Source organism: Paroedura picta, chromosome 3, assembly GCF_049243985.1.
Source record: "Paroedura picta isolate Pp20150507F chromosome 3, Ppicta_v3.0, whole genome shotgun sequence".
NCBI classification, from domain to species: Eukaryota; Metazoa; Chordata; class Lepidosauria; order Squamata; family Gekkonidae; genus Paroedura; species Paroedura picta.
The window spans coordinates 103,597,382-103,621,432 of record NC_135371.1 but is presented as its reverse complement, the minus strand read 5'-3'; the positions used below and the strand labels follow the sequence as shown (position 1 = coordinate 103,621,432).

Sequence of the window (24,051 nt, the reverse complement as noted above, 5' to 3'; positions counted from 1 at the left end):
CATATCCACAGAGTGAAGAGCCCTGTGGGGGGCATAAGCAGATAAGCAGTCCTGCAGATTGGTAGGAACTTGACTGCATATAGCCTTGAAGTTCAAAACTAGAACTTGATCCAGAAGCAGACCGGTCACCAGTGTAGTTGTCTCAACACCAGCTGAATATGGGCCCTCCAAGATGTCCTTTGAGGACCCTTGCAGCCGCATTCTGTACCAGCTGCAGTTTTCAGGTCAAAGACAAGGGCAGGCTCACATAGACCGAGTTATAGAAGTCTAGTCTGGAAGTGATTGTTGCACAGATAACTGTGGCCAAGTGATCCGAGGTGAGCTAGGGTGCTAGTAGCTTGTTCTTGGTGCAGATGCTAAAATGCTATACGGGCTACATTCATTATCTGAGCCTCCGTGGAAAGTGAGGCATCAAAGATCACCCCCAAATTCCTGGCGGTTGGTGCAGGTGTTAATTGCATCCCATCCAGACATGGGAGGCATGCTGCCTGTTCCTGTCCCCTTCTACCCAGCCACACAACCTCCGTCTTGGAGGGGTTGAGTTCCAGATGGAGAGTCCAGCCAGCTGCATCAGGAGGTAGAGCTGGGTGTCATCTGCATATTGGTGACAACCCACCCAAAGCACTGGACCAGCTGAGCTAGAGGGCACATATAGATGTTAAATAGTGTGGGGGTAGAGTATCGCCCCCTTAGGCATCTCACATGGGAGTTCCAAGGGATTTGGCTACTGTTCCCCCACTGCCACCCTCTGAGACCAATTCCAGAGAAAGAAGACCAGCCACTTCAGCGCAGTCCCCCTAATCCCAGTCACAGCAAGGTGGTGGAGCAACAGCTTGTGATCGACCACATCAAATGCAGCCAACATGTCTAAGAGTACGAGAATGGCCCCGGTCCAGCTGGCGCTGGATATCTGTCAGGAAGACAAGTGTAGTCTCTACCCAGTGGCCAGGATGGAAGCCAGACTGGCATGGATCTAGGGCTGAAGTTTCCTCCAAATATGCCAGGAGCTGGTCTGCCATGGCCCGCTCCACTACCTTCCCCAGAAATGCCAAATGCGAAACCGAGCGATAGTTGGTGGGGTTTTGCGGGTCCAGCAATGTTTTTTTTAAGGAGAGGATGAACCACTACGTACTTAAGCCCTTCAGGGAACTCGCCTGATGTCAGGGGGTGGTTCACAATCTCTCTCAAAGGGCTTCCTATCTTTCCGTCACCTGGTTTGAGCAGCCAGGATGGACAGGGATCTAAGGGGCAAGTGGTTGCTCTCACTGACCCCAGCCATTTGTCCACTTCAGTTAACGAAAGCCATCTGAAGCCATCAAACAATCTCCCCTGTGATAGCCATGGAGCTTTTAGTTCACAATCTGTACCTTTTTATATATATATAATTTTATTATTTATTATTATATAAAGCATTTACAGAAAAGTAAAAGAGAAAAAGCGACCAGCTGATATGGTTTGCCATCCTGTTTTAACATACATATTCAGTTCCCATCACATATTAATCCTAATCTAGAAGTTTTTACCATCTTTTTTAGCAAAATAATTGTTAATACATATGAGAGTATAGTCTGTTATAAGAATATATTCTATTATTATCTTAGGTGATATAAAGTCAGTCCCCTTCATATATTGGCCCTGACCTAAGAGTTACTGCTGCTGTCTTGTTGATACATATGAAGTATAGTTTGCCATCCTCTTTTAGCATACATATTAGCATACATATTCAGTTCCCATCACATATTGATCCTGATCTAGGAGTTATTCCCATCTTTCTTAGCAGAGTAATTGTTGATACATATGAGAGTATAATCTATTATAAGAATATACTCTATTATTGTCTTAGGTAATATAAAGTCAGTTCCCTTCATATATTGAACCTGACCTAAAAGTTACTGCTGCTGTCTTTCCCACAGGAAACCAAGAGAATGCTCCACTGTTCATCACATTCTTCAGGTGGTCGCAGAAAATGGAATTGTGTTCTTTTCCATAATGTCGCCTGATGGTTCCTGCATAGAGTATTTCTGGTTGCCTTTCTGTCAGGGCCAAAGAAGTCTCTTGCTTGATTCTTGCTTGCAGTCGCCTTTAAGTAGGCTCTGTATACTTTGTCAATCCGGATCTCTTCCTCTAGTCGCACAGAGATATCTCCTGATAGCTTCCTGCGTGCTGTCGCCTTTGAATAGACTCTGTTTATTTTGTTGATCCAAATCACTTCCTGCTCTAAATAGACTTCCAGGTTTTCGGTGCTTTCCTTCCTTAAATCTGTTTTCCCAAGTTCTTCCAAGGTGCTTTTGATTTTTACGTCCCTAGCGCTCTCCCCCTCCTGTTGATTAACTTCCAGACATTGAATTCTCGTTTGATGTATTGTTGTCTGTTGTGTTTTCATCAGCTGTTTTTTTTCAAACCGTCGGTTCTGTCTAAAAGCTCTTTCTTAGTCTTTTGGATTTCCTTTTCCACCTTGTTGACTGCTTTCAGTATCTTTGAGTTCCCTTCGCATAACAAATGGAAAAGCTGTGCCTTAGTTAATTTTTCCATAGTTCTAGGCAGTCACAGATTATAAACAGAAAGTCTCGTGAGATCTCGCGGGAGCTCGAGCGATCCAAAATTATCAGTTTGTCGATCTCCGTATCAAGTCAGCGTCCCCCACTGAACTCTCTCCAACAAATCTTTAAAGTCTCTCTTTTCTTTAAGCTCTCTATTTGTTTGATTAATGAGTGTATTTAGCTGGGTACCTCCCACTCAATGAAAGGATTCACTTGTAAATTGGTTGAGGAGGGGGGGAAGAGCTTGTGGGGGAAAAAAGGAAAAACCAGAAAACGCACAGTCTTTACTGTTGCAGACTCCGGCTCCTGTCAGTCTGGTAAGAGATGATCTGGGAAGAATGTAGGGTCAGCTGGTCGTTTCAGGCTTAGAAAGTTATTTACGACAAGGGCGCCATCATGACCTTGAGCACATGCTGCGGCGATCCGGAGAACTCAGTCTCCACGGATCTGTAGGACCCTCAGGATGCCGTTCCCGGTTCCTGGGGTGACCGGCGAGCAAGATTTGCGTATCTGCTCAGGTCTGCCAGGTGCATTTACTCGACCCTCGGCATGGCTTAAGAGCCCGGCAGAAGCCCGGCTAGTACGGCGCCATCTTCAGTCGTCTCCCCCCACAATCTGTATCAATCGTGGTGGGTAAATCCTGACGGAGCGACAAGACTTTATCTGCAAAATGGCTCACTAATACCTCACAGCTCAAATCCAATTTCCTAAAGTTTTGATGCCCCTCGTTGAGGGCAGTAAGAGATCTAATTACCCTAAATAATTGTGCCGGGCAAGAGCTTGAGGATGCGATTTCTGTGGTGAAGAAGTCACGCTTCGCCACTTTCACTGCCATCTCATACACCTTCATAAACATACGATGAGATGTCCTTGCCTCTTCATCGTGAGTCTTCCTCCACACTTGCCCTAGCCTTCTCACTTCCTTCTTCCTCTTCCAAAGCTCCTGGGTATACCAAGGAGTCCGTTTGGGGTGAGGGCGGGGAGGGTGCCGATGAGCAATCTTGTCAGTGGCTGCCGAGAGGCAAGACTGCTGGTCCTCCACCATAGCTACCAATGAGACACCGGAGGGCATTGGATCCTGAAAAGCAATTAGGAATCTCTCAGATTCCAAAAGTCTCTGTGGGCGAACCAAAATGCATCCATCACCCAAATAGGGAAGGGGTGGTATCCTGACCATGGAACAAAGTTATTCACCACCACCTTTACACCTGCAACAAGGATTAAATCGATGGTATGGCCAGTCTGATGGGAGTAACCAGCAATTATTTGCAAGAACTCCAGTGTACCCATGGCTGACACCAGATCTGGCCTAAGTCCTGGAGACAGAGCATCTGCGTTGGGGTCTTAATGTCTTTTAGTGGGGGGTTTAACGGGGTTTTATGAGACTTGTAACCCTCCACATGCCGGTCTCAGAATTAGTGGGAAATAAATCAAAAATACAAACAAATAAATATTGAAGTCCCCCATAATTAAAAGTTTGGGGTACTGCAGCGCCCGAGTGGCTGCCGCCTCTAGCAAGGCCAGTAGGGAATCCGAGGGTGCAGTGGGTGAATGGTACACTGCCCAGATAGCCATGTACTCGACCAATTCCCACCCTAGCCTGACACATTCAATCCCTGTAATCAATGCCTTAGGGAGAACCCTGAAGGAAAAAGTCTCCCGGACCAGGATCACCCCCCCCCCCCATCATGGAGCCGGTCCTCTTGCAAGACCGAAAACCAGGGCAGGGCCAGATCTTTCAAAGTGACTGTCTCGCCTTCGCCCAAGTTTCAGTTACGCAAGTCAGGTCTACCTTGTGCCTTGCAAAATAATCCCACAAGGTCAAGGTCATGTTAATCGATCTGGCATTGCAAAGGCTCAACGCTGGTTCCACCCTAGCCCTTAATTCCCCCAGATCTGGAGGAGATGGAGATTTGTAGGCCCGCACTCCCCTCTAGCCAGAAAGTGCCTGCTGTGGTCTAACCAAGCCTTGGCAGGCCTTTTTGGGGCAGGGGGATGCCAGCCCTCCCCTTTGCCTAGGAAGCCTCGCTACAGCTGAGAGAGCCCGCGCCGGCTCTTTTCTGGACCAATGGAAGGGGAGGCTAGAGCCTGTTGCATTTCTTTTGCAACGGGATTTTCGGCTAGTTTTGATATATTACAGTGCTCTAAAACAAGAGGACAGTGTAAATGAATCTATCGTAATGCTATTTTCCCAAGATACATTGGAAATATTTTCAGCCCTTTACTTTAGTGTAGCTTTAGTACTAAATATAGAACTCCAAATTATGGCAATGTTCAACCTATCTCTGGTGTTACAATTCATGTAGTTTAGTCAGTGTTGATAAACTAAATGCAACAAATGTTTAATTATTGTTTGCTTTTAGGTTCCTGGTAATTTTCATGTATCAACACACAGTGCCACTGCACAGCCACAGAATCCTGACATGACACACATCATCCACAAGCTCTCCTTTGGTGACAAGCTACAGGTGAGTCCACGCTGGAAGATCTTGCTCTCAAAAGGATCTGAAAGGAGTTATGCATGCTGAATGCTAAACCTTGATGTGTATCACCAAACAGCTTTATATATGGCACATTGTCACGTACATTGTGTGGGAGATTATGTTGTCTGATACAGTATTTCAAGAGCTGCTGTGAAAGGCATTTTGGAGAATATATATGAAATATATTTTATATATAATATGTAATATATTTCATATATAATGAAATACGTATGGTTAGTTACAAATGCACTTTTACAATAAAATGTGAATCTCCTTACATATATGCAAGATGCTGCAGGCTCTGTTAACTTGCATAATGGAACCAGTATAGCATAAGAACACTCATACATATTCCATCTTATTAAATACAGTTGCTTGAAGTACCTTGTGATTTAGAATGTTTGTTAACAACTGAAAGCAAACTAATCGTCTCAATTATGAAAAATGATTTGATCTAGTGACTCCATTCTGAAAATACCATATGCTGGAACACCTCTAGGATGATTACATAATTATTATTCCATAAAATATGTTCAGATGAATTGCTGTGTTGGTCTGAAGCAGCAAGACAAAATTTGAGTCGAATGGCACCTTTAAGACCCACAGAATTTTATTCAAAGCATAGGCTTTTGATGGCAAACACACTTCTTCAGATACTTGTACACAAAAGCTTATGCCCTGAATAAAATTCTGTGGGTTACTGGACTCAAACTTTATTCTCCCATAACATATGACTATGATTGTATGCAGTGATCTAATGAACTCGAAACACATTGCAGATAGCCACTGAAAACCATTTGCCTGAATTATTTCCTTCTTTATATTGTCTCAGATAATGACCACAGTATGAATTGGGTGCATTAGGTGTATTGTATAGTACTTACACAGTATAGGAGCAGCTTCTTATATTCTATGGTCTGTAAGTCTTCCATTCCTATAATTTGGTCATGGGTAGTGACAGGGGTGTGTATTCAGCTGTATTCAAGCTAGAAAAGTAGTCAGAAAATACCTTATTGGTATTTATTGACTATTCTTTCACCTGGATATATTGGGGGGGTGTTTTCAGTTATTGAGCATAGATAATCCCAGGTAATTCCAAAATAGCCGCAGATAAACAGTGCTTAAAGAAAGTGCACTTCCTTTAAATGCCATTCCAGGTGAAGCTGTAGCCTTTGGCATTTTCAACATAGCTTCTGGTGCCTCTACTCAAAAGAGCCCTCCCTCCACGTTTAAATATGTTTTGACCAGGCGGTCCAATTCTATGGACCCCCAAAGAAGGTGCTGCATCTTCCATTATTCCCAATGGAGGGAAAAAACAGCAAAATGCAGGGACTGATATCAAACCAGAGAGTCTGCAGTAGAAATTGAAGGTGTGTGTGTGTGTGTGGGGGTGCCATTTTTGCAGAACCAGTGCCACTGTGGCAATGCAGCTCAACAAATGCAAGCAAGAAGAGGGAGCCTAGCAGAGCCAGTGCATGTACAGAGTGCTCAGTAGAACCAACACCACTGTGGTAATATAAGCACAGTAAATCCAAGTTGGGTTGTTTTTTGCAAACCCAGCATAGCCAGTGCATGTACAGAGTGCTGAGCAGTACCAGTGCTATGCACTAATGCCCATTAAAAGTCAGTGCCTTCCCTTAAATGCTTTATGTTTTCTCCTTCACTGAAAACAATGGAAGATAGGTGGGCACCTTCTTTGGGCACACTGTATATGCATTGGTTCTGCTGGACATTCTGCTGGACACTGGTTCTGCTGGACATTCTGATTTCTGGGAATAAACAACTGAATATACAGGTGGTGGAATATGGGATAGTTTTTTTAGAATTCTGAATTTTGGAGAATTCAATATATCTGAATCTGAAAAAATCCTGATTTTTTTGTGTGTGCACTCTCCTAGTTGTGACCCTTACAGCAAAATCGGCCAGCAGCAACACATTCTGCTACTGCCTCTTTGTAGAAGTAATTCTAGGTAGGATATTTCACTGCCTCCCCCCTCCCCCATTGCACCTCCTATTTCTGTTTGCTTTGCTTCCACTCAGAAGTAGATACGTCAGAACAACGTAGAAATAAATTGGCCTGAACTGGGGTTTCTTTTTATAAATTGTTTGAAACTTGGAGCCCAGTTAACCCGTTACCTTAGCTCCCATGGGGCACTAGTGATATATTTACCATATCTGGTCAGGAGAGTTTAAGGGACCAATCTAGAGATGGACAGGAAAACTGTTCACAGATTGTTCTGCTAGCTGGCCAGGCTATTGTGTACAGTCAGAACTGCCAGACATTGGAGCATTCCAGCTACTCTTCCCTGGATGTTGACACCCTTGCTTATCCTTCCTGCCAGCTGGCAGCATCCTGGAGATTTGGTGTCATAGAGTAACAGTTCCATTTTAGACAAAGAAGGAAAGGATTTTAGGGAGGGGATGAGTGGCTTGTCACCATAATAGGTAGCAACAGGCATGAGAAGTTAACAAAATACCCGTGAATGGTTTATTTTTATAAAGCAAATTGTTAATATGAAGGAAAACATAAAATATTCAAACCTCCATGGCTATTTTTTTCCAGAGGCTCAGGTTTTTTGCCTAACTAATAGTCCTCTTTTAAGTAATAGCTCTCAGTAATGCCTCTTAATGTGTATTAATATGTTAAGAGAACACTTTGAAAACCTCTAAAGCATTGATAAAATCTCATGATGAATCTTCACCTCTCTTAAGCTTCTATTAAGTTGTGAGCATTATTTTCGAAGTATGTGGAAACCTCATTGATAATTATAATGCAGCTCATACTTGTTGTAACGTGTGCCCGTTTGGCATGATTGTGGTCGAGTGGAAAGAGAAATATACTTGTGCTCCTCTTACAACTGAAATGAAATAGGGTGCTTTTACTGTGTACTAATGCTGCAGACAGCCTATATTCATCTTTACAGCCTAACAGTACAAATCACACCAGTTTAGTAGGTGTGGATCCTTTGACACCACCTGTGGAGAAAGTATCCTTGGGAGTGTGGATCCATTTAAATAAAACACCTCTTCTGGAGAACTATGCAGAAATATTTCAGTTCAAAGCAGAGAGAGGTAGTAATCGTTACCTGGTGCCCCAAATCTAGGGGTGTTTCCGCACAAGGACCAATGTTGCCAATTCGTCCCACAAAGTGGAAACGCTATTTTTAAAAGTGCAATCTCGGTGTTAAGCATACCTGCTTTTTTAGTGGAATCCAGTAGCGTTTCATTCGTTTCCCACAGGTTTCTGGTCTGGCAAAAATCGCTAGATTTTTTCTGTGCTTGGTCCCGCCCCTGGCCGTCAATCAAATGAACAGCCAATGGGCGGTTGTTATCATGCTCCCGAAAAGCCCCTTTTCCTTTAAGCAAAGTTTTAAAAAAACCACACAGAGACATGTTGCAACGAATATGCCTTGATTCGTTGCAATGGAGAGACCCATCTAGCTGGCAGCTGGCGTGTGAGCTGGCGAGTCATCATTACCACGCTCCCCCGAGTGAACCTCCCCCTCTGCACGGGCACGATTTTCGGCCAAAAATAAAGGGAACTTGCAAACGGGGCTGTGTTGTGCTTGGGGACTTAGGGGAGCTTTAAAGCAGTTCTGTGGAGGGACTATAGCCGGAGAAGCCACGCTGGGTGAATGAAGGCTCGCTGGTTCGTTGCTTTCTGCTCGCTCCGAGAAAAAAAAATGGCGATCGCTTCACCGGAAGTTCAGAGGAGAGAGCCAGGGGGGAGGGACTTTGTTGGAACTGCAACAATGGGAACACACAGGTCTTTTTCGCTAGTGTTGCAGATTGTTTGCAAGAGTGTAGCGCTTTTCAGAGGGTGAATCCACTTTTCTGGATTTCCCTTTAAGCGCTACAATGAATCGCTTTTTGCAGGACTGTTTCAGGAGTGTGGCAGATTGTGTGCGACGTCTTGCGGAACTGCAAATTAGTAGCGTCTACAATTTGCAAGCCTTCTGCTACATTGAAGTCATGAGGAACGGCCCTAAATATTCTCAATAGTGGATATCTGGATAAGAGCAATTCAGCTGCTGTGTTGGCATGTAATGGTACTCAAAGGAGAGGCACAAATGTATTCAGTAACATTAACAACACGTTTCTTTCTAGTCCTCCTCCATCCTTGTTCTTTAATTGGAGAGCAGCAGGAGGACTCCTTTAGGTCAGAAAGGGCTGAGGAAAGGCTGCTGGAGTGATTGTTTTGTAACTCCCAGTTTCTCAATGGGAATGGCTCCCTGCACTCCTCTTGTAACCTACTTTATGAGCTTACTCCATTGGGTTGCAGTAATATTTTTCCACCTACTGTACCATTTGTAGCAACCATGGTTTTAGCCATAATCATGTTGCTACCTTTGGGTCTGCAGTGTATGGACAAAATACTCAAAACCATTTCTAATAGCATCAAGAAGATCCTGGCTTCCCTGTTCAGAAGTCCACCCATAAAGTTAACACTCCAAGTACTTCATATGACCCCTGTCAGCTGTCCATCTTAACACAAGAAGAGGCCGTCATAGATTTTTTATAATTGATATGGTTGAGTTATAAAATTAAATTTTAGAGTTTAAAACCAATATTTTAGTTAATTACTCTGTATTTGAGTCAGTTGTAAGTCACCTTGAACACTCTGGGGAATGGTGGGGTTAAAATGCAAAAATAGGTAGGTAGGTAGTTAGTTAGTTAGTTAGTTAGCTAGCTAGTTAGCTAGTTAGCTAGTTAGCTAGTTAGCTAGTTTTCCAGGCCTCTCTTCAATTTTGCCAAAGGCTCTTTTTTTTTTTCAAGGACTAAAATATAACCATGTCCATTAATTTTTAATGCCTGCAAGGAATAGGATCAACATCTTGACTTAAATGTTGATGGGGGATGGCAACACTTGGTGGGTTGAACATACAAAGCAAGAGGGTTACTGAGGTAAACTACCCTATCTCTTACAAGCAGGATGCGGAGGTTAAGCCCAGCTGCATAATTGTAGGACTGAAACAAGATAACTGGCTACCATTTTTAGGCTCATCAGTATGACACATAGCTATAATTTGTGTCATTCCCACTAAGACAGATACAGAGTTGTGCCTAGGACCATAGCCAGGGTACTGGCTTTGCACTGCTAACTTTCTTGGGGTGCTGAATGCCTTCCTGCTTCCTCAGAGCACATCTAGCCCTACAAAGTAGAGCCTCTTGTGGCGCAGAGTGGTAAGGCAGCAGACCTGCAGTCTGAAAGCTCTGCCCATGAGGCTGGGAGTTCAATCCCAGCAGCCGGCTCAAGGTTGACTCAGCCTTCCATCTTTCTGAGGTCGGTAAAATGAGTACCCAGCTTGCTGGGGGGTAAATGGTAATGACTGGGGAAGGCACTGGCAAAACACCCCGTATTGAGTCTGCCATGAAAACGCTAGAGGGCGTCACCCCTGGCATGGGTCAGACATGACCCGGTGCTTGCACAGGGGATACCTTTACCTTTACCTTTAATCCTCCCAGGGCAAAAGGTGTGGACTCCTTTCTGCATGTTGCCCCTTGGATTTGTGGTGGTCTGTGCTGTTTCAGTACTGTGGTTTTTTGCTCCTGTGCTGGTCTCCTGTCATGGGATTGGTTGGTGTGTTGTTTTCACTCCTTGTTAGCAATGTATTGGATAGATATCTTGTAACTTTGATTGACTTTGTGATGGTCTAGTGTTGTGATTAGATGAGGATTTCTTTGTAGACTGTTTTTGTTATTATTTTATCTGAGTTATCCAGAAGCCTTCCTTGTTGTGAACAATGAACAATATGTACCTTAACGTCTTTAAAATTGAGAACTCAAGAGAATTGGCCATATCTAAATACTGGCTCTTGCAGGTAGAGTTCCAACTTATCCAGAGTTTGTCCCTGTGACTTGTTGATAGTCATAGCAAATGCCGGTGTCTCTGGGAATTGGCATTGTCTTAGCGTAAATGGTAGGTCTACGTCTGTTGGTTCAAGGTCTATCCTTGGGATGAATACAGTGTCTCCAGATGCTGAGCCTGTGACAACCTCCACCACTATCAAGTTGGATTTCAACTGTTTGACGATGAATCTTGTGCCATTGCTTAGTCATCTTTTGGTATTGAGGTTGCACAGCAGAATTATGATGGCACTGTTCTTCAAAGTGAGTGCATTCAGTGGCATCCCTGCCTGTTTGAGTGAGTTTAGGAACTCAATTGGGAAGTAGCTTTCACAGATTTCTGAAGTCTCATTGACAATTGAGTCTGTGCTGAAGTACGTAGTTTTGTCTGCAGTGAGCTGTCTGAGAACTAATGCATTGATGTGATCTACATCCATATTCTTAGGACATAGTATGACTCTTATTGCCAAAGTGTGGCAATCTGCATCACTGACTAAGCCTGGGCTGACCAGTATTTCAGAAGATATCTCCATTGTCTCTTCCTGTAGTCCTTTGATAGTGGTATGTTCTCCATTGCCAACCTGGAAAAGCCAATGACTGAAAGTGTCTTGCGTTGCATGCACATTTCGTTCTAATTTTAATATTTTGCAATTCTCCCATAGTGGATATAGTTTTATACAGGTCTGTAGTTTTAATTCTGTTTCCACGCTTCACTACTGGCAGCGTCTGGCCGAAGTCATCTCCAAGAATTATCATTTTACCACAAAATGGTTTTTGTAAGGACATGATATCTCTCAAGATGGCATCTACAGCACTTGCTGTTTTTATTATTTTGGCCTCTTCTGAGTTTGTCTTTATGTTGGATGTGGTTGTCTCTGTAAGTGGCGGGACCAGTTTAAACTGGCTAAAATAAGTCCTACCACCCTCTAACAGGTTTGCAGCAATCTCTGTCGAAGCAACTAGTAGTGCAGTTTCCCCCAGTCCACAGAAAGCATTGAGGAGAGTCTTGTATAGGTATGTTTTACCAGTTCCTCCAGGGACATCAATGAAGTAACATCTGTGTGGTAGCTTGTCATTTTTGCTAGCAGATATTATCTCATCGTATGCTGTCCTTTGCTCCTCATGTTAGGAGCTCACTATGTGTATGATGGTTTCTCTATTATCTTGTATAGTAATCTGTCTGGTCATGTTCCGTGCTGGAGGTGTTGGTGGAAGTGGGATATCAAACTTTGTGCATGTAGTGCCATGAGCTTTTAGAGTGTTGTTGATGTCATGTATGAATCTAAGAAGGAATTGTTCACATTCTGCATCATGTCCAATGACATGTGCATGAGTGTAGTCCTGGGACAGATAGGTGTTGAACTTGTCTAGCAGCTGTTTTGGATTTGTAGAAGTGGCGAAGATCAGTATGTAGGCAAAGATTTCTCTCAGTTGTCTGGGCATACTGCACACTACTGCTTCCTCCAGAGTCTGTTCTCTGGTACAGTGGATAACTGTTGCTGTTAGCTATGGTCTGTTGATAGGATTTTGGGGACTGTTTTGTGCATATGTTGTCTCTCCTGTATGGAGCATGAGGTGATGTTTCTCCACATGGGCCATGCACCATATGTTTTGTCACAGCTTCATGCAAGGTGGGCCACTGATTACTGTCTGGCATTTCTCCAGACACCATCTTGTCTATCAGCTCTCCTGTTGTTGTTTTGCCTTCTCTCTTAGCCATAATATGTGTGCATGGGGTAGTCCTCTTTTTCTACTTCATTGGGGGAAAGTCATCCAAGGATGGTTAGGTCACACCTCTGCTGATTCAGGTAGGACTATTCAAATGAATAGGTAGCCATATCTGGCCTCTCCAATTTTGGATAGCCACTTGGGTAGTGGGCTTGTGGCTAGCTCCCCACGCCTTATTTTCTTGCTTTTTGGATTTCCTACCTGCACTGAAGAAGACATGGAAGGAAAACAGCAGTGGAACAGGGATTGCAAGCAGGAATCCGGATCCCAGATGGAAGTTACCAGCCTTGAGACCCGTTTGAAGCCAAGACTCCCAGGTTGCTGTTCATCCCCTGCCTGACGATTCCAGATGGGACAAGCAGTATGCAGCAGGTGCAGACCTGCAATAAGCGGCCAATAAGCGGCCATGCTGAGCACACAGTCTGAGGCTTCGGGGCCATGTTCCTCTGCCATCCCACCAGACGATCGTGGAGGACCTGAGTACTGTGGGACTGCAGTGGGGTCAGCATGACCCACGAGTGAGAGTGTTCCGGGTCCCGGAAGTGAGGTGCATGTCCACGAGTCTGTAGACCTTCCCAAGTCTGGGAGCAGTCCCAAGAAGGCAAGGGAAGCGTTTCAGGCAGCAAAGCACCTGTGAAGAAGGCTGGGTCATCCAAGGGCCGGGGAAAGCGTGAGCGTGAGCTTGGAAATGGCAATGCTGGCTGTAGTGGCAGCGTTCATCGCCCCAGCAGCCTCTTCTTCAGCACCTGGCATGGAGATTCCCTTGGAGCAAGCCCTGGATGGGGTTTCCATGGCTTCTGCCACTGCTGCCCTCCCCACAAGGGAGTCTGCTTACCCACTGGTACCTTTTTATGGGCAGCATCTGGAGCCGCCACCACTGTCATGGCTGCCCCCTTGGCACATGGTCTGGCTGGCAAAAGCCAGACACTCACAACCCTACCACTCATCTACTGTAACCTTCTACCTCCTTGAACCTTCACCGAATCAGCCTCTGTCAGATGGCTACCAGACTCTGTTTAAAAATCTCCAAAGATGGAGAACCCACCACCTCCAGAGGAAGCCTGTTCCACTGAGAAATGGCTCTGTCAGGAACTTCTTCTGGATGTTTAGATGGAATTTCTTTTGAATTCATTTCATCCCATTGGTTCTGGTCCGTCCCTCCGGGGCAAGAGAGAAAAACTCTGCTCCATCCTGTATATCAGCGGTCCCCAACCCCCGGTCTGGAGACCGGTACTGGTTCGTGGATCAGTCAGTACTGGGCTGCGGCTCCTCCTCGTCCTCCTCCCTGGCTGCTGCCTCAAGGGCTGCCCTGCCACTCTGCCACTGGCTTACCTTTGGTGCTCTCCAGCAGCTACCATGGCTGGGGCTCCCCCTTGGCATGGCACTGTGCAGCTGCTGCTGGCAGTGCTCCCCAGCGGGCAGTGGGAAGTCAGGGGCACCGGTGGGAAAGCAAGTGGAGCAGGAGGCAGTGGTGACGTCTCTCGGCAAAAGACTACCCCACCCCTGGGCCTCAGTTAAATTGTCAAGCATTGACCAGTCCCTGGTGATAAAAATGTTGGGGACCACTGCTGTATATGGCAGCCTTTAAGAAGGAGGAGGAGGAGGAGGGAAGAAGGAAGACGAGAGAGCCCTGATATTCCTGCTTGGTCAGAGCAGTTTTCTCAGTACTGTGGTGAGGCCAGGGTCACCCAGCTGGCTGCATGTGGGGGGGCCTAGATTCAAACTCAGCTCACCAGATTAGAAATCCGCACTCCTAACCCCTGCACCAAGATGGCTTAAATACTTAAAGATGGTTATCAGATCCCCTCTTAGTTGCCTCCTCTCCAGGCTAAACAGACCAAGTTCCCCCATCCTTTCCTCATATGTGCTGGTCTTCAAACTCCTCACCATCTTTGTTGCCTTCCTCTGGACACCAGTTTGTCTACATCCCTCTTCAACTGTGGTGCCCACAAAATAAATTAATAGAGTTTGTATTTTTTTAGCAGAGTTGGTCTTCGAACAGATATCCGGGTAATTAAAGTCACCCATGACTACTGTTTCCCCCCTTTTTGAGAATTGTGTGATTTGGTCTAGAAGTATCTCATCCAAGTCCTCTGACTGGCTTGGTGGTCTATAGGAGACCCCCACAGTAATACCAATCTCATTGCCTACTCCTTTTATATTTACCCAAATACACTCAACTGAACTTTTGTGTTCGGGTACCTGTATTTTTTCACACGTATAAAGATTCTTAGCATATATTGCTACAACTCCTCCCTTCTTTAATTGTCTGTCCCTTTTAAATAGATTGTACCCATCAATTCTAGTATTCCATTTGTGAGTATTATCCCACCAAGTTTCTGTGATTCCTATTAGGTCATAGTCTCCTTCCTCTAATAGGACTACTAGTTCCTCCTGCTTGTTTCCCGTACTCTGTGTATTAGTGTAGAGACATTGTAATCCATTCTTTGTGTGCTGCATGATTTTGGTTTTTGAACTTCCTTGTCAGTGAGTAGTTCCCTAATTATGTGCAGTTCTCTGTAGATTTGTAATCTTCTCATCTTCAGTTCTTGCCATCACACTAGGTTCTGAATTTACGGCTTGTTCTCCCTTTGGATTTAGTTTAAAGCCCTCTTCAACAGGTGTGCAAGAGGAGACGACAGGAAGATAGTGCTGTGCTAGCCCGGTCTGTAACGGGCTCCCGAACCAAACAGAGGGCCAGGAGCAGAAGCACCTGGCAGACCTAAGCAAGGTGTGCAAATCTCGCTCGCTGGTCGCCCCAGGAGCCGGGAACGGCATCCTGAGGGTCCTACAGATCCATGGAGACTAAGTTCTCCACATCACCGCTGCTTGTGCTCGGGGCCTTAATGGCGCCACTGTCGAAAACAACTTTCTAATCTTGAAATGACCAGCTGCATAAAATCCTGCATTCTTCTCAGGCTATCTCTTCCCAGCTTGAACAATCAACACAAGGAACGGCAGTCTGGCCAATTACCAACATAAAGACTGTGAGTTCTCTGTTTGCTTTCTCTTTCTTTAAAGCCAAGCACTAGCCCCCCTTCTCCCCCCCTAACCAATTCGCAAGGGAATTCTTTCTTCGGAGGCAAGCCAGCTAAATACACTCATTAAAATAAACAAAAGAAAGAGCTTAAGATCTTACGATGGAGAACCCAGCAGGAGTTGTTGACAGAACACGGAGATTGACTAACTGATAACTCCTGATCTCCTGAACTCTCGCGAGACGCCCTGTCTGTGATCTGTGATTATATGGTGGTGTATGCATCCTGCGGAGTTGATGAATACTGCAATGGAAAACCTAACCAATGCACAGATGTATCGCCTATTATGCAAGGGCAATTCAGAGATATTGGAAGTAGTCAAAAAGGTTGAAAAGGAGATTCAAGACACCAAGAAAGAGCTCTCAGACAGAATCGATGGTTTGAAAAAAGTAGTTGATGAAAACACAACTCAGCTGGCAACACACCAAACGAGAATCCAATGTCTGGAAGTTAATCAACAGGAGCGGGAGAGAGTGGCAGAAGACAAATTTGAAGTCCTGGAAATAGAATCCAAAGCTAGGAACGTAAAAATCAAAGGCGTTTTGGAAGAATTTGGGAAAACAGACCTGAGGAAGAAAATCACCAAAAGCCTGGAAGATTATTTAGAGGAGGAAGAGATCCAGATTGACAAAGTATACAGAGTTTATTCAAAGGCGGCTGCACGCAAGAAACAACCAAGAGACATCTTTGTAAGCTTTGACAGCAAGGCTGTAAGAAACAATCTACTCAAAAAGCATCAGGAGACGCCTCTGAAATTGGCGGATCAAGAAGCACAAATCTTTCAAGACTTACCAGCAGATACATTATGGAAAAGAGCGCAATTCCAGTTTTTGCGACCACCTGAAGAATATGACGAACAGTGGAGCAATTACCTGGACTTTCTTAAGAAAGACAGCAGTAACTTTTAGGTTAGGGTTAATATGCGATGGGAACTGACTATATACTTCTTAAGATAATATTAGACTATATTCTCATATGTATCAATAATTACTTTGCTAGCTGGTCGTTCTTTTCTTTTTTCATCTGTCTGTAAATGCTTTATATATAATAAAAAATAAATAAAAAAGAGCCATTATGGTGTAGTGGTTAGGAGTGCGGACTTCTAATCTGGCATGCCGGGTTCAATTCTGCGCTCCCCCACATGCAACCAGCTGGGTGACCTTGGGTTCGCCACGGCACTGATAAAACTGTTCTGACTGAGCAGTGATATCAGGGCTCTCTCAGCCTCACCCACCCCACAGGGTGTCTGTTGTGGGGAGACGAATGGGAAGGCGACTGTAAGCCGCTTTGAGCCTCCTTCAGGTAGGGAAAAGCGGCATATAAGAACCAACTCTTCTTCTTCTTCTTCTTCTTCTTCTTCTTCTTCTTCTATTAAAAAAAAAACAGGTGTGCAAGAGTTCTCCCATAAATACTCTTGCCATCCTTTGTGAGATGCACACCATCTCCTGGTAGCACCTGCTCATATTGACATCATAGACCATGATCCAGAAATCCAAACCTTTCCCATCGACACCTGTGGCGTAGCCAGTCATTTACTTGCATGATTTTTCTCTTTCTTCCTAAGCCACGGCCACTTACAGGAAGAACTGATGAAAACACAACCTTTACCTTTTCCCCCAGATCTACAAAGGTCATTTGCCTTTCCCCCCAGATCTACAAAGTCTTTCTTAATACATTCCTTGCTGTGCTGGACTGTATTATTTGTTCCTACATGTATGAGAAGTAAGGGGTAATGATCTGTGGGCTTGATGAGCCTGTCCAGCTGTTCTGTGACATCATTGATGCGTCACCAGGTAGGGAGCAGACCTCTCAAGAGAACAAGTCTGGTCTACATAGACCTCTACGCTTCTCAGCAGGGAATCCCCAGTTACCAGTACCCATTTCTTTGTACCTTTGGGAGCAGACCTAGAACTCTCACCTGTGGGGGCCTGTGCAGTGTTTCCTGGGCTTCGTGGGGGCTGTGGGGTAGAAGGCCTAGAACTCTGTAGGGGCATGTGGCTGGTTTCCTGGTCTTTGTGGGGGGCTTGAGAAATTGCTCATGCTCCTGTGTTCCTGAATAGCCTGTTCGATCCTCCTGTCGGGTAGGGAGGGAGAGAAATCCAGCCAATTCCTGTACTTCTGTGGTGGCTGAAGGGCTGCAGTGTAGTGGTAGTTTAGTATGTAAAATTCAAAGTAAATGTGAAAAATCTTTTTCCAGAGAGCCTAACTAATAACATTGATGCTGCACCTCAGAAAATGTAATGAAGCTCCCCAGAAGCACCTTCAGGACAGTGGAATAGATACTGTCTCAGCTTGGTGCTTAGAAGCACATGTTCCCCCAGGAGCAACATTTATTTATTTATTTATTTGATTTGTATGACCGCCGCTCTCTTAAACCGGCTCGCGGCGGTTCACAATGTTTTAATACAAATACAATATATTAACCATTAAAATTCCCCATTAAAACCCCATTAAAATAATGACTGAGTCTCAATGATGGCGATTAAAAAACTATTCCCGTACAGGCCCACTGGATGAGCAGAAGGGAACGGATGGATAATTGGGCATAGGGTGGAACAATCTGGGGAACCAGGTCAGTCTAGTACTGGCCTCCCCCCTCCGGGGAGAGGGGTCCGATCTTAGCCCCGGGCCATCACCCGGCCTTAGACAAACGCCTGGCGGAAGAGCTCCGTTTTGCAGGCTCTGCGGAACTCAGAGAGCTCCGACAGGGCCCGCAGCTCTTCAGGGAGCTCGTTCCACCAGGTAGGGGCCAGGACCGAAAAGGCCCTGGCCCTTGTCGAGGCCAGGCGTGCCTCCCGGGGTCCTGGGATCATCAGCAAATTCTTACCCGCAGAGCGAAGTACCCTGCGGGGGGCATAAGGAGATAGGCGGTCCCTCAAGTATGCAGGACCCAAGCCGCGTATAGCCTTAAAGGTTAATACCAAAACCTTGAACCTAATCCGGAAACAAACTGGCAACCAGTGCAGCTGCTTCAGCAGAGGCTGAACATGGGACCTCCAAGATGATTTAGTGAGGACCCGTGCAGCTGCATTCTGTACCAGCTGTAACTTCCGGGTTAGAGACAAGGGTAGGCCCGCGTAGAGCGAGTTACAGAAGTCTAATCTAGAAGTAACCGTTGCATGGATCACAGTGGCCAGGTGTTCCGGGGGCAGGTAGGGCGCTAGTAGCCGAGCTTGGCATAGATGGAGAAACGCTGTCCGAGCTACCTTAGTGACCTGGGCCTCCATGGAAAGTGAGGTATCCAGAATCACTCCCAAATTCCTGGCTTGGGGCACAGATGACAATTGTACCCCGTCCAGGCAGGGAAGACGCGCTTCCTGTTCCTGCTCCCTTCGGCCTAGCCAAAGGACCTCCGTCTTGGAGGGGTTGAGTTTCAGGCGGCTCCTCCTGATCCATCCAGCCACTGCTTCCAAACAACTGGCGAATTTTTCTGGGGGGAGATCTGGCCGGCCATCCATCAAGAGATAGAGCTGGGTATCATCAGCGTACTGATGACACCCAAGCCCATAACTCCGTACCAGCTGAGCCAGGGGACGCATATAGATGTTAAATAACGTGGGGGAGAGCACCGCTCCCTGTGGCACCCCACATGGGAGTGCAAAGGAGTCGGATAACTCCTCCCCCACAGCGACCCTCTGTGACCTGTTCTCTAGAAAGGAGGATAGCCATTTAAGAGCCACCCTTCCAATCCCAGTATCAGCGAGGCGGTGAACCAAGAGCTCGTGGTCAACCACATCAAATGCGGCTGACAGGTCTAATAGCACGAGAATGGCCGACCCGCCCCGGTCTAGCTGGCGCCGGAGATCATCTGTCAGGGCGACCAGCACGGTCTCCACCCCATGGCCAGGATGGAAGCCAGACTGGTATGGATCAAGGGCCGAAGTTTCCTCCAAAAATGCTAGGAGCTGGTCCGCGGCGGCCCTCTCAACCACCTTGCCCAGGAATGCAAGATGCGATACCAGGCGGTAGCTGGCGGGGTCCCGCGGATTCAGCAATGGTTTTTTCAGAAGAGGGCGAACCACTGCCTCCTTGAGCCGCTGAGGGAATTCTCCCGATGTAAGGGAGAGGTTTATAATCTCCCTCAAGGGAACACCTATCCGTGGGTCGCTGAGGGGGGAGTTGGCAAACTTCTATAGGAAGATAGTTCCTTGAACATGCCGGGGGGGGGGGGGGATTGACAGGATCCAACCCAACATATTTTTCTCAGTTTTACAAAGGATTTTACTCTTGGTACTTTGCAGTCTGAGAGTGGGAAAACTGCCTTCTAGAACTTCGAAGGATGAATTCCACATACAAAGTTCTGGAAAGTTATATTGTGAGGCATCTTCTCCTTTTTAGAGAAACAGGTTGATTCATATCAGTCTCCAGGATTATTATTTTCATGTGACTGTATGATCTCAACAGAAGTTCCTCTATTTCACTGTTATTCCTAGTTACTTTCAAGATCAAGTGCTCCTATTTGATATTGGAACATCCTAATAATTCTTGTGGTGGTCTTCCCACCTTAAGTTTAGAAGACCATTACATTTCTATTGCAGCTGAGGCTCTGATCTCAGTGTCAGTTGGCTCATATACTACAATTTTTTGATGTTGAAATTCATAGTATGAAGAATCTAAGTCTCTTCATTCCCCTTCCCCCAAATGATGTGGGAACTGCTTTTAAATTTCAGAATGCCTTCTCTGTGAAACTCCTTTGGCATTTTGCGCCTTCCATTTGCTTTTCTTTTAGAACGGTAATTTCCATTAGCTCTGGCATCTGTACTTTGTCTTGTGATTTGATTCTCCATTTCTTCAATGGAAAAATAATGATGTATTCCATGGCTTCAGCTCACTTTTCTCCCGTGGTAATCTCTGCATTTCAGTTGGGTCAGGATATAGTAATTTTAGTATTTTCAGCATCCAAAGGATAAGCCACACTCTACGAATCCAAAATGGTGGATTTTCATTTCATTTCATTCTTTTTGAGGCATCTTAGACATCTATCCTATGTGACTGAATCTCTTTCAGGGCTCAGGATATTATATCCCATTAACATAATTTCCCTATACTACTAACCAGCCACTATCCCAGGCTGTTTATGCAGATTCTAGTAGAACAGTTGCTAAAACTTCCTAGAGGCCTGGTCCCGCAGTTCTGCAGGTCTTCCCAATGTGTTGTCCTCTCTGGTCCAGTATTGTTCTGAGGGCCTGCATATGGCAGTCTGGCGAGAGGAAGCAATTAGATGCTCAGTCCCGCCCACAGGGCATGTACAGACAGTTAAACCCTCCTGTCAGGAAATGTACACTCCTCAAGGGTGAGAATTCTGTCCTAGTTTTATGGCTGTAATTCAAGAATTTTATAAGGTTGCTTCTATATAGGTAGAGGACCCATTTATGTGACTGTGCAGATAAATATCGATAAGCAACCTGCCTTCCTGCCCTTCTTCCTGCCTGTAATGTTGAAGCTTTACCTGTTCATGATAGGTTGTCTGTGGATCATGAAAGCACATTTTTAACACAGATATGTTTTCTTTCCTTCTCAAGGTCCAGAATATCCATGGAGCTTTCAACGCTTTAGAGGGTGCAGACAAGCTTAGCTCAAACCGTATGTATTCTCAGTATTTTCAAGGCCTTGTCTGGTGTGAGAACATAAACCTTTATTAGGAAGTCTGGTGGAAGCTTACATAGGCTTAATTTGGATGACTTAACATATTAATTGACTAGCAGAAAAGCCTGTTGTTGAAAAAATACAATGGTAGCCCCCCCCCCCCCAAACCTAGACAGGCTTGGCAAGGCCTGGTGAGGCTGTGGCAGGGCTGCTTGGTGCAGGGGCAAGCACTGGTGGGGGCCCCCTGCCCCCCAACCTGGGCAGCTCGACTGTGGCCTGGGAAAGCCACAAAGGGGCTTCTTGGGGTGAGGGGGAGCACTGGTGGGGTAGGAGTGAGTGCTGGCAGAGGCTTGCTCCCTCCCTCTCTCCTGACCCAGGCAGCCGTGCCAAGGACTGGCGAGGCCACAGTAGGACTGCTTGGGGTGTGGGGAGGGCTGGCGGGGGCTCCCTTCTCCCATGTAGCCTGCAGTCCCAAACCTTACCCCCTCCCTCCCAGCTCCAGCTCACTGGCTGGTTTACCTTTCACAGTCAGTCCAGTAGAGTGGGCTGGCACTTCTTCTACGTGGAAGAAGTTGGAGGGAGATGTGGCCAGGGGTGGGACAATCTACCTGATTGGCTGTTTGCTGGAGTCCCAACTCCTCCCACCACCCCAATCAGGCTTTATTTATGTTACAGAAGATGGCTTTATCCAAACAAATATTAGTGGACCTTTAGTTAAAACTTGTGCTGTTCCTCCTAAGCAGTTTGTTTTGCACAAATGGAAGCACTGAATCTTCCATGAGCAGATCCTTCATATCACTGCAAGTGCACAGAGGTAGTTTTCTCTGCAAAATGCATGCAGAAGACAGGGTTTGAAAATAATGCAGGTGGCATAGCACAAGCCTCTCTTAAAGAATACTTGCACTAGCCAAAAGGGACTGAAGGATTCAGGCTGGCATTCTTGTTTTTTTATCATGTTTTGGTTTTTATTATGCTTTGGGCTGATCCTGCGTTGAGCAGGGGGTTGGACTAGATGGCCTGTATGGCCCCTTCCAACTATATGATTCTGTGATTCTGTGATCATATAATGTTACAGCTGCTCTACAATCTTGGGGGATGTAAAATGGGCCTCCTTCTCTAGAAGATGCCCAGGTCAAGCAATCCCTCAGTTGTTAGTTCACAAGCAAAGCTTTATAACATCTACTTCTGTGCTGTTGATGTGCATCCCATCCAAGGAATGTGATGACCATAAGCTGCCCAGAGATAGAAGGCAGCCAAAGCAAAAAGAGGCTGAGTTGCAAGGGGTCCGAGGAATTATGCATCAGAGCCAGGAAGTGAGTCTGATTCTAGCCAGCATCTTTAGTCTTGGTATTTCCTTCCTCTGGGTTTAATTATGGGAGGCTTTGAGTTATACTAAATTGGAGGCTATAAAATCTTCTTGCACTGTGTTGGGGCCATTTCCATCTCACTATCATCCTCAAAATATTTCCTGTTCCCTAGAACTTTCAGTTAAATTCAGTCCTACAACCCTGTCCGTCAGGTGAATATAGATTTAAAAGGCCCTTTGTCTTCTCAAAGCCATTCAAGCACCAAGTTCACTGAAAAACTTACCCCCATACTCAGATGCTGTTTCTTGGGGCCAGGAACCACAAGCCAGTTGGAGGTGGTGGAGCGCAGAACTTTTTGAGGAGTGTAGTCAGAAAAGCGGTCCCTCAGGTACACTGGACCCAGACCGCTTATGGCCTTGAAAGTAGTTACCAAAACTCCTGATCTGGGGGCCATTCCGCACGAGTTCAAATTAGCAGAAGGCTTACAAATGATAAACACTACTAATTTGCCGTTCCGCATGACATCGCACGCAATCTGCAACAGTCCTGCTACGCTAGCGCTAAAATCGCTTCGTTGTAGCAATTTCTGGTGAATCCAGAAAAGTGGATTCACCCTCAGCAAATCGCTACACTCCTGCCAACAACCTGCAACACTAGTGAACAAGACCTGTGTGTTCTCAATGTAGCGACTGATACAAAGTCCCTCCCCCTGGCTCTCTCCTCCGAACTTCTGGCAAAGCGATCGCCTTTTTTTTTTCCTCAGAGCGAGCAGGGAAAGCAATGAACCAGCAAGGCTTCATTCACCCAGCGAGGCTTCTCCAGCTACAGTCCCTCCACAGAAGTACTTTAAAGCTCCCCTAAGTCCCAAGCACAACACAGCCCCCTGTTTGCCAGTTCCCTTTCTTTTCGGCCAAAAATGCACCCGTGCAGGGGGGGAATTTTTTTTTCACTCGGGGGAGCGTGGTAACGATGACTCACCAGCTCACACACCAGCTAGATGGGTCTCTCCGTTGCAACGAATCAACGCATATTTGTTGCAATGTGTGTGTATGTGTTTTTTTTTTACCTGTGCTTAAAGGGAAAGGGGCTTTTTGGGAGCATGATAACAACCGCCCATTGGCTGTTCGTTTGATTGACAGCCAGGGGCGGGAACAAGCACAGAAAAAATCGCTTCCTTTCTAGCGATTCCTGCGAGACCGGAAACCTGTGGGGAACAAATGAAACGCTACTGGATTCCACTACAAATGCAGGTATGCGGAACGCCGAGATTCCACTATTTAAAATAGCGTTTCCGCTTTATGAAACCAATTGGCAACATTGGCCCTTGTGCGGAAAGGCCCTGGAATTCAACTGGTAACCGGTGCAATTGTTGGAGAAAGTGCCGGATGTGGGACCTCCATGGTCTTGCTGTAAGGACCCTCACTGCTACATTCTGAACCAGTTGCATTTTCTGGATCAGACTTAAGGGTAGGCTTGCGTAGAACAAGTTGCAGAAGTCTAGTCTAGATGTGACTGTCATGTG

At 45.8% G+C, this 24,051-nt stretch overlaps 1 protein-coding gene across 1 annotated transcript in view; it reads left to right on the top strand.

Moving 5' to 3' along the window:
- The window catches only part of ERGIC1 (endoplasmic reticulum-golgi intermediate compartment 1), a 149,729-nt gene that overhangs the window by 106,413 nt on the left and 19,265 nt on the right, over positions 1–24,051 (top strand). The window contains exons 6-7 of the mRNA XM_077327044.1: positions 4,904–5,008; positions 21,159–21,219. Of these exons, the coding sequence (XP_077183159.1) occupies positions 4,904–5,008; positions 21,159–21,219 (166 nt within the window). The remainder of the gene's footprint in view (positions 1–4,903; positions 5,009–21,158; positions 21,220–24,051) is intronic.